Genomic DNA, 10782 nt, shown 5'->3' with positions numbered 1-10782 from the left:
TCATCCTCAAGAACTGACCGTTCACTCACTGACTGACATGTAGATCCAGCCCTCGACACACAGGAGCCTCTGGACCCAGATCATCAGTGTTCTTCACTTCAGCTGGCAGTGGTTTTAATGTAATGGCTGATCAGTGTATGTATATTAAAGGGGGTTTGTGTAATTAATTATTATTATTATTATTATTATTATAAATCAGGTTATGTTTTCTATTCTAAACTGTTACGAGGCCCTCATGGCCACGCCCACTTGTTTACAACAAAAACCCATGTGCAGTGACGTCACCGATCCGGCCGAACAGGTCACGTGTGTTATTAAAGCCCGCCCCCGGGTCATATGACTGAGAGAGGCGCTGCACGATGGCGGAGAGCAGGCTGCTGTGCGCGCTCGCGCTGCTGATCACAGCGGCAACTACGGCGCGCGCTTTACCTGTACACACACCCCGACACACCGCGGACCAGTGCGGCTACCAGGTGAGTCAGACTGAGAGAGAGTGTGTGTGTGTGAGAGAGAGAGCGAGAGCGCGCGCTCGTTTATTTCCTACCTGTGAGGGATGTGTTTCAAACGGCTCCATGCGCCCTACCTAGTGCACTAGGTCTTAAACTAGCGGCTCCTGCTCCCAGACAGCGCTGATGAGGGGAGGGGGGAGACCGGGGAGACCGGGGAGACCGGGGGGCGGTCCCGATGCACCCACAGCCGTACAGCCGCTGCCGGAGTGTGAGGAAGCCAACAAGCCATATCCCACTTAGTGCACTATGTAGGGAGCGAGGGGAGGTTTGGGACGCAGCTGACCAGGAAGTTTGATTCTGAAACGAGCAGAAAGAGAAAGTGTCTGACTGGTTCCGACGGGTTCTCTGTACCACTGAGTAAAGGGTTCTCTTACTCGGGATGATGGGGAACCTGTTTTAGAGACACCTTTTCAAAAAGGGTGTTATCTAGAACCATCTACTAAAGTTTGAAGAACCCTCTTTGAGTTCTATATAGAACCATTACCTTGAACTACATTAGGAACCATTAAAGCCTGAGTTCTGTAAGGAACCATGGCCTGAGCTAAAGCTCCTTAAAGGGGCAATTCAGACATGTAGGCTAATGTTGCTAACTGTGAATGGAAGCAAATAGTCACCGATTAGCATGATGTCCTTTAAGCTGTGTGTGTGTGTGTGTGTGTGTGTGTGTGTGTGTGTGTGTGTGTGTGTATGTAGTCATGTCCAGCCACTAAGCCGTCCATGCTGAATGTCCATCTGGTCCCCCACACACACGATGACGTTGGCTGGCTGAAGACTGTGGACCAGTACTACTACGGAGGTGAGGAACCGTTCTAGAGTCGGGGTGGGGGGGGGGGGGTGATGATGATGAAGAAGATAAAGGGGGGTAATGATTATGAAAATGAAGATGATGATGAAGGGAATGATGATGAAGATGGAGATGATGATGAAGGGGTGAAGATGATGAAGATGAAGGGGGTGAAGATGAAGATGAAGGGGTGAAGATGAAGGGGGTGAAGATGATGAAGATGAAGGGGGTGAAGATGATGAAGATGAAGGGGGTGAAGATGAAGGGGGTGAAGATGATGATGAAGAGGAAGGGGGTGGTGTTAGCAGCTGAGCTAATGGATGTTGTTCTGAGAAGTAGTGGAACTGTCCGGTTCTCGGCGTCTGGGCTGCTGGGGTCCCGTGTTCTACAGGGTGGAGCGAGCGGCAGGTCTGGAGGGCTGTAGATACGGGTGGAGATCTGAGCAGCTGATGAAGCTTATGATAGTCAGGTGTGACCGACCTGAACCTGCTTACACAGCGGAGTGTGTTCCGGGACAGACTGACACACACACACACACACACACACACACACACACACCTCTCCCATTATAGCCCAGGTTTCTCAGTACGTCTGTGAGCAGGGGAGCTGTGCTGTGTGAGCTGGCGTAGCTAATGGTTGTGATGTTGGGACTGTGCAGGGAGTTCATAAAAGAGCTCAATTAAGACACAGATTGTATTAATATTATTATTATTAATATTAATAATAATAATAATAATAATAATATTAATGATGATGATGATGGGGGTGGTGGTTTTATTGGCTAAGCTCCTCCACTTCTGGACCTCCACTCTGCACTGGATGCTGGTGTTGGCTGAGCTGCAGGAGTGTGGGGTGTAAAGTCGGGCGTGTGTTTCAGGCAGGGACTACATCCAGCACGCGGGGGTGCAGTACATCCTGGACTCGGTGGTGGCGGAGCTGCAGAAGGACCCGGCCCGCAGGTTCATCTACGTGGAGACGGCATTTTTCTACCGCTGGTGGAGACAGCAGAGCGCCGGCACCCGCAGCATCGTCACTCAGCTCGTACAGGAGGGTGAGCGCGGGTCAGCGGGCGGGGGCTGTGTAGTTCATACTGGGTGCTGTAGGGTGAGTGTGGAGGTCAGTCAGCTGACTGTTGTTCTTCCTCCTTCCTCACCTGATCTGCTGCCCTCTCCCGCCCCCTCTCTCGCCCCCTCTCTCGCCCCCTCTCGCCCTCTCTCTCGCCCTCTCTCTCTCTCTCTCCCCCCTCTCCCGCCCCCCTCTCCCGCCCCCTCTCCCGCCCCCTCTCTCTCCCCCTCTCTCTCCCCCTCTCTCTCCCCCTCTCTCTCCCCCTCTCGCCCTCTCCCCCCCCCTCTCCCCCTCTCTCTCCCCCTCTCGCCCTCTCTCTCCCCCCTCTCTCAGGTCGGTTGGAGTTTGTTAATGGAGGGTGGTGTATGAGTGACGAAGCCTCCACCCACTACAGCTCGGTTATTGATCAGATGACGCTGGGTCTGCGCTTCCTGAACGATACGTTTGGTGCGTGCGGTCGGCCGCGGGTCGCCTGGCACATCGACCCGTTCGGACACGCCCGTGAGCACGCCTCCATGTTCGCCCAGGTCAGAATCCCCTCGCCCTCCACGCCTGCTTTACGCCCTCTCATTTACATCTCACTGTAACCCCTCCCCCCTCCACTCCAGACCCCGCCCACTGACGCGCTCTTCAGTAGTTTCAGTTCAGGTGTGTGAGTGTGTGTGAGTGTGAAGGCAGTGACTCCACCTGACCTCAGGTGACTACAGGAACTATCCCAGTTATGGTTTACCTCGGATTATACTGTACACGGCTGTGTCCCATTTCAAGTGTGTGTGTGTGTGTGTGTGTGTGTGTGTGTGTGTGTGTGTGTGTGTGTGTGTGTGTGTATAGATGGGTTATGACGGGTTCTTCTTCGGCCGGTTGGACTATCAGGATAAAGGCAGGAGGATGAAGATGAAGGAGATGGAGATGGTTTGGAGAGCCAGTGGAAGTCTGAAGCCTCCTGCTGCTGACCTCTTCACCGGTCAGCTCTCCCACTCCAGCCGGTCCTTCTGTCTCTCTTTCCATACGTACACTAAATTACATTCATTAAGTATTAATTAATTCGGTTATTATTAAATATTGATTTTTTTTTTAAATGAATTAAAACTGCAGGATGTTTTCAGCTGCTTCAGTCCGCTCTCATTTGTACCTGTAGGGGGCGTCAAAACCCCCCACTGCTTCATTCAGATTCTGCTGATCAGTTTAATAATCATTATAATTAATAATTATTGATGGATTCATTGGAGGTCTTAGGTCTGGTTCTGTGCTCTCAGACAGAGTGTGCACTTAGCGCCCCCCTGTGGTTGTTGTGTGGTATGCAGGTGTGCTGCCCAATGGGTATAACCCACCACCAGGGTTCTGCTGGGACCAGTCCTGCTCGGATGAGCCGGTCCAGGACGACCCAGAGCTGGAGGACTACAACGTGGATGATCTGGTCAACAAGTTCATAAGCATTTCAAAGGCACAGGTGAGTGTGTGTGTGTGTGTGTGTGTGTGTGTGTGTGTGTGTGTGTGTGTAATACACCTACTGTTGGTGATGCCTGTGTGTGTGTGCCCGTGCGTGCGCTGCTCCTCCAGGCTGAGGTGTATCGGACTGACCACATCATCATGACGATGGGTTCAGACTTCCAGTATGAGAACGCTGCTCCCTGGTATAAGAACATGGACAAGCTGATCCGCTACGTTAACGCCCGGCAGGAGAACGGCAGCACCATCAACCTGCTGTACTCCACCCCCTCCTGCTACCTGCAGGAGCTCAACCTGGCCCAGCAGACCTGGTGAGTTACACTACCTGCCCACTGTACCCACCTGTACCCACCCTTACCACACTGTACCCACCCTTACCACACTGTACCCACTGTACACACCTGTACCCACCCTTACCACACTGTACCCACTGTACACACCTGTACCCACCCTTACCACACTGTACCCACCCTTACCACACTGTACCCACTGTACACACCTGTACCCACCCTTACCACACTGTACCCACCCTTACCACACTGTACCCACTGTACACACCTGTACCCACCCTTACCACACTGTACCCACTGTACACACCTGTACCCACCCTTACCACACTGTACCCACCCTTACCACACCTGTACCCACCCTTACCACACTGTACCCACCCTTACCACACTGTACCCACTGTACACACCTGTACCCTACTTATTTTATTCTTTCTCTCTCTCTCTCTCTCTCTCTCTCTCTCTCTCTCTCTGTCTCTCTCTCTCTCTCTCTCTCTCTCTGTCTCTCTCTCTCTCTCTCAGGCCTTTGAAGTCAGATGATTTCTTCCCGTATGCTGACGATGCTCATGATTTCTGGACCGGTTACTTCACCAGCCGTCCAGCTCTGAAACGCTACGAAAGACTGAGTAACAGCTTACTGCAGGTAACACACACACACACACACACACACACACACACACACTCTGCTGAAGGCTGAATGTGGACTGAGGTTCTCTGACTCCTCTCAGACTTGTAACCAGCTGGAGGTTCTGGGTGGACCCAGGTCCAGGGACGGGCTGTTTGGGAAAGGGGACAGCGACACCATGAGTGAGTCCAGGCTTCACTGAAGTCTCTCAGCTGATCCCGACTTCCTATTGGCTGAGATTCCCTGTTCTAAGACTGACCTGCTTTCTGACCAATCAGGGCGAGCGATGGCCGTAGCGCAGCACCACGATGCAGTCTCAGGAACCGAGAAGCAGCACGTCGCCGACGACTACGCCAAGAGGCTGGCGATAGGCTGGGACCACTGTCAGGTAGAGCTCATCGACCAGTCAGCTAAACGGTCCTTCAGTCTCCACTGCAGTTCTATATGGAACCCAAAGAGAACCCTTCGAAGAACCTTGTAGCACCTGACAGCGCTGACCCCCCCCCCCCCTCTCTCTCTCTAGGTGTTGGTCAGTAACTCTCTGGCTGTTCTGAGTCAGTCTGATGTTCCACGTGTTTTCTGTGAGAACCTCAACATCAGTGTGTGTCCACTCACCGAGGGCAGCAAGATGGTAACACACACACACACACACACACACACACACACACACGTGGTAAAAGGTAAAATCTCAGTCCTGATGAGTGTTAATTCTCTGTCTCTCTCTCTCTCTATCTCTCTCTGTCTCTCTCTCTCTCTCTCAGTTCTCTATGAGTGTGTATAATCCTCTTGCTCGTCCAGCAAACTGGTCGGTCCACCTGCCGGTCAACGGCTCTTCGTACAGGGTCACAGACTCTGGGGGGACGGCCGTGAACAGTCAGGTGTGTTTCATCATCTCCACCATTAAACCTGAGCACTGACCACCACCCCCTCTGGCCCCGCCCCCAACTTTCAGGACCTGATTTGTACGTTTCTCTGTAGGTCATCCCCGTCTCTAAGCCCACGCAGCATGTGCGGAGGGGGCGGGGTTATGCTCAGAATGAGCTGGTGTTCCAGGTGCAGGCTCCGCCTCTCGGTTTCAGTACGTACTCCATCACTCTGCTCAAAGGTGCTGGAGCTCCGGCTGAACCCAGAAGGTCCGCCCCCGTCTCTATGCAGAACAAGGTGAGACCCGCAGCGCCCCCCTGTGTACACATGATTACGCCTCCACACTCCACTCACTGAAAATTCACTACATGGACAAAAGTATTGGGACACTGCTCATTCGTTGCTTCTTCTAAAATCAAGGAGAAACCCAGTTCTAATGCCAGGCGTGGGCTAGAGGGGTATAAAGCCCCCCAGCATTGAGAGTAAACAATCCACACTAATTCTTTTGTGGCTGAATGCAATCAAATCCTCACAGCAATGCTCCTCCTCCAGAATCTAGTAGAAAGTCTTCTTCTCTGGACAGTAGAGACAGTTACTCCAGCAGAAGCAGGATCAGCTCTTTAATACCCCTGATTTCAGAAGAAGCAGTGAATGAGCAGGTGTCCCAATACTTCTGTCTATGTAGTGTGTATCATCAGTGTCCACAGTCTGACTGAACCACTCTGTCCTCTGTGTTTCAGTACCTGAAGGTGACCTTTGACCCGACTACTGGCCTCCTGAGTGGACTGACCAACCTGGAAACGCAGCAGAGCATCCATCTCTCACAGAACTTCTACTGGTACACACACAGACACACACACACACACACACACACACACACACACACACACACACAGACAGACACACACACACACAGACAGATGTGTCTGTGTTCGTGATGATGGAGAGCTGTGTGGGCTGCAGAGTGGAGGGTGATGGTGTTGGTGGTGATCGGGTCTGGTCTGAGTGGAGCTGATCTGATCTGATCTGATCGGGTCTGGTCTGATCTGATCGGGTCTGATCTGCAGCATCAGTCACTGCGTTCATGTTCACAGGTACAACGCCAGCGACGGAAACGATGAGAGCACACAGACGTCAGGAGCCTACATCTTCAGACCCAACTCCTCAACCCCCTACACCGTCAACACACACCCTGATGTTTCCACACTGCAGGTAGCACACACACACACACACACACACTCACACACACACACACTCACACACGCACTTCCACAATGTGAAATCCACAGTAGAGTACAGTCTGCTCTCACTGTGGGAAGTGGGGGGGGGTTGGAGCCCCCTGGTGGTGAGTCTGTAAGAACACAGGCGGAGGATCAGTCTTCATATATTCTAGTAAACAGTAACTCCAGCTTAATCTCTCAGCCTCACTAAGAGCTGAACACCGATCATTATAAAAGCCCCGCCCATTCAGCCGGCAGCACTCGAGCCCCGCCCTTTCAGCCGGCAGCACTCGAGCCCCGCCCTTTCAGCAGACAGCACTTATAGTATTAAGAGTATTTCTTATTTGGAGGAGGAGCATTATGTCTCAATGTTTATCACCTATAAATGTGTGTGTGTGTGTGTGTGTGTGTGTGTGTGTGTGTGTGTGTGTGTGTGTGTGCGCGCGCACTAGAACTCCGTGGTGCAGGAGGTGAGGCAGCAGTTCAGTCCGTGGGTGTCTCAGGTGGTCCGACTGTACGAGGGCAGCAGAGAGCTGGAGCTGGAGTGGACTGTCGGACCCATACCTGTGGAGTAATTACTCTACTGACCACTCCACCCCCTGTACTGGACCTGTTACCTACCTCAGTTAGTATAGTGTGTGTGTGTGTGTGTGTGTGTGTGTGTGTGTGTGTGTGTGTGTGTGTGTTGCAGTGATGGTTTGGGGAAGGAGGTGATCACTAGGCTGGACAGCAACATCAGCTCAGCTGAGTATTTCTACACTGACTCAAACGGCAGAGAGGTTCTACAGCGACGGTGAGACCGGGTCACCCCGCCACCGTACACCCAACAACAACAACAACAACAACAACAATAATAACAACAATCATATTAATATTCCTCCATTTTTAAATAAATCAAGTATTTAGAGCCCCTTGGTGTTCCTTTATTTATTTCTCATATATATAATTATAATTATAACTGACCTCTTTTTTTATTATTAATTAATTTATTAATTAATTATTTTAAATATTCTGAACTGAATAAATGAATCTTGAATCCAATCAGGAAAGATTTTCGCCCCACGTGGGATTTGAAACAGACCGAGCCGATCGCCGGGAACTATTACCCAATGAACTCTCGCGCTTTCATTAAGGTGTGTAGTTCTCGGCCAATCGGAGAGCAGAATTTCTCAGGCGTGTCCCTCGTTTACGGGCCGTGTTCTGTTCTATGTGTTAGGATAAGGAGTCTCAGCTGACCGTGGTGACTGACCGCTCCCAGGGGGTCAGCAGCATCTACAACGGCTCTCTGGAGATCATGGTGAGATTTAGATTTAGCCTACAGCACGTTAACTCCGCCCATTCTGCCTACAGCAGGAGCACTTTAGCTCCGCCCATGCCAACAGAGTGACGTGTAGGATATGGGCTCCTCAGTATAATATAACCTCTCTCTCTCTCTCTCTCTCTCTCTCTCTCTCTCTCTCAGCTGCACAGGCGTCTGTTGCGGGACGATTACCGGGGGGTGGGTGAGCCCCTCTCTGAGCCCGGACAATTTGGTGACGGGCTGATTGTACGCGGGCGTCTCCTGCTGACCCTCACTCCCCCCGACACGGCAGCTAATGCACACCGCCCGCTCGCCCAGGGCATGGTGCTGCAGCCTCTGCTCTCTTTCCAGGAGGGGGCGCTGAAGCCTTCCACCAGACTGGAGGTGAGTTAGCTGTAGGTTCTGTGGTTCTATTAGGCTTTTGTGACTCTCTAACTCTCTCGGTCACTCTTTATATCCCCCCACCCGGTGCCTCCCCTTTCCCGCCTCTGGCCACCCTTAATTCGCTAATTAGCTGAGCGTTTAGCTGAAGGAGAATTTAACCCCCCCCGGACTCTGGTCAGTTTTCAGCACTGCAGCTGCGCTGCCCCCTGCTGTTCACCTGCTGACACTGTCTCAGTGGGATCAAGACTCTGTTCTGCTGAGACTGGAGCACCAGTACGAGAGTGGAGAGAGCAGAACCCACTCCCAACCAGTTACTGTTAATCTACAGGTAACACACACACACACACACACACACGATCATGTTCACCACCCATTATGTTATTAGATAAGACATAGAAATATATATATATATATATATGTGTGTGTGTGTGTGTAGAAGCTGTTTTCCACCCTGACCGTGGTCGGGGCGTCAGAGATGAGTCTGGGAGCCAATCAGTGGAAGGAGAACATGTCCCGCCTACGCTGGAACACTGGTAATTATAAACCTACACAAGCCCCGCCCATTAATGTGTTAATAATAAAATAATATTCACCCTAATGAGAGACTGTAGCTCCGCCTCCTCAGTGTATATCACAATACCTACATTTAGAGTTATTAATATTCACCCTAATGAGACTGTAGCTCCGCCTCCTCAGTGTATATCACAATACCTACATTTAGAGTTATTAATATTCACCCTAATGAGAGACTGTAGCTCCGCCTCCTCAGCGTATATCACAATACCTACATTTAGAGTGTTATTAATATTCACCCTAATGAGACTGTAGCTCCGCCTCCTCAGTGTATATCACAATACCTACATTTAGAGCGTTATTAATATTCACCCTAATGAGAGACTGTAGCTCCGCCTCCTCAGTGTATATCACAATACCTACATTTAGAGTTATTAATATTCACCCTAATGAGAGACTGTAGCTCCTCCTCCTCAGTGTATATCACAATACCTACATTTAGAGCGTTATTAATATTCACCCTAATGAGAGACTGTAGCTCCTCCTCCTCAGTGTATATCACAATACCTACATTTAGAGCGTTATTAATATTCACCCTAATGAGAGACTGTAGCTCCGCCTCCTCAGTGTATATCACAATACCTACATTTAGAGCGTTATTAATATTCACCCTAATGAGAGACTGTAGCTCCGCCTCCTCAGTGTATATCACAATACCTACATTTAGAGCGTTATTAATATTCACTCTAATGAGAGACTGTAGCTCCTCCTCCTCAGTGTATATCACAATACCTACATTTAGAGTTTTATTCATATTAATTTAATATTGTGCTTCTGTTTTTTTTTTTTTCCTCCCAGGTGAGAGTGTGAAGCCCCTGCGGGCGGAGCCAGGAGACCCCTCCCCCTGGGAGATCACCTTGAGCCCAATGGAAATCCGCACTTTTCTGCTGAACGTTCAACAGAGATAGCCAGTCACGTTCACCCTACCGCGATGACTACAATCCAGGAACTGTTTAAACAGGGTTCTACAGCTGTGTTCTACTGAGAATGTGACGATATTATGCTGTGAAGCCGGTTCTCTCTAAATACTGATCATGTTAATGAGGGGGGTGGAGGGAAGGGGAGGGGTCTGATTAAGCAGCTGCTCTGATTTGTGTAAACCTGCCGTCATGCTGTAGTTCTGTTACCCGGTTCTAGACTGTTCTACTCTACACTCACCTCTATCACACTGTTCTGTCTGAATCCTTACCAAAGAGCTGAGTTAGGACTGTAGCTACATGCTAAGCTAACGCTGCTCCGCCCTGAGCTCCACCCCTCAGACAAACCAGCAGGCTTTAAGACTTTACTGGTCTCTGAGACTGGAACCGGTTCCAGGAGAGACTGGACTGCTGTGAAAACCAGCGACCTCGTACGTTGTTTTTGTGATGTCAAAAAAAAAAAAAAGGTATATTTAGCCCCGCCCCCTTAGTGCAACTTTTAGGAGTGTTTGAACTCAGTACTTTTTTTAAATTGGGCTCGGCCAATCAGAACAGAGCTCATTTACATATCTTAGGCTTGAAAGGCAGAGGTGGAGAGTGAAGGCATATAAAAAAAATCCCCAGTGTCCCATCCCCAACCTCCTGTCTCTAAATTACAGGACAGGGACAAGTCCCGCCTACTTTTCAGTGGAAGTCACTGTATAAATATGTCACGTCATTTTGAAGCGTTTCTATTGGCTCGTTCATCCTGTCAGTCTGAGATGGACACGAAGGAGAAAAGCGAGGAAAGAGGGGGTGTAGCTAC

General features: G+C 50.4%; 1 protein-coding gene across 2 annotated transcripts; it reads left to right on the top strand.

Annotated features, from left to right (window-relative positions):
- The first annotated feature begins 344 nt into the window (after positions 1 to 344).
- On the top strand, positions 345 to 10523 carry man2b1 (mannosidase, alpha, class 2B, member 1). Of its 2 annotated transcripts, XM_072671949.1 has the most exons (23): positions 345 to 473; positions 1203 to 1305; positions 2171 to 2344; positions 2692 to 2885; positions 3190 to 3322; positions 3663 to 3808; positions 3919 to 4118; positions 4617 to 4737; positions 4823 to 4901; positions 4998 to 5107; positions 5243 to 5350; positions 5481 to 5597; positions 5698 to 5880; positions 6324 to 6421; positions 6678 to 6795; positions 7256 to 7374; positions 7495 to 7596; positions 7849 to 7936; positions 8020 to 8100; positions 8266 to 8495; positions 8674 to 8815; positions 8924 to 9020; positions 9859 to 10523. In XM_072671949.1, exons 1-23 carry the CDS (start codon positions 360 to 362, stop codon positions 9966 to 9968), a joined length of 2967 nt encoding a protein of 988 aa, XP_072528050.1. In that variant the 5' UTR covers positions 345 to 359; the 3' UTR covers positions 9969 to 10523. The 2 variants fall into 2 exon arrangements, with proteins under 2 accessions (XP_072528050.1, XP_072528049.1); XM_072671948.1 differs by lacking the exons at positions 8924 to 9020; positions 9859 to 10523 and having other exon boundaries at positions 8266 to 8487; positions 8667 to 8806.
- Positions 10524 to 10782: the final 259 nt, after the last annotated feature.

Source organism: Salminus brasiliensis, unplaced genomic scaffold (genome assembly GCF_030463535.1).
Source record: "Salminus brasiliensis unplaced genomic scaffold, fSalBra1.hap2 scaffold_107, whole genome shotgun sequence".
NCBI classification, from domain to species: domain Eukaryota; kingdom Metazoa; phylum Chordata; class Actinopteri; order Characiformes; family Bryconidae; genus Salminus; species Salminus brasiliensis.
Note: the sequence above shows the minus strand (reverse complement) of the source record. Positions and strands in the feature narration are given on the sequence as shown.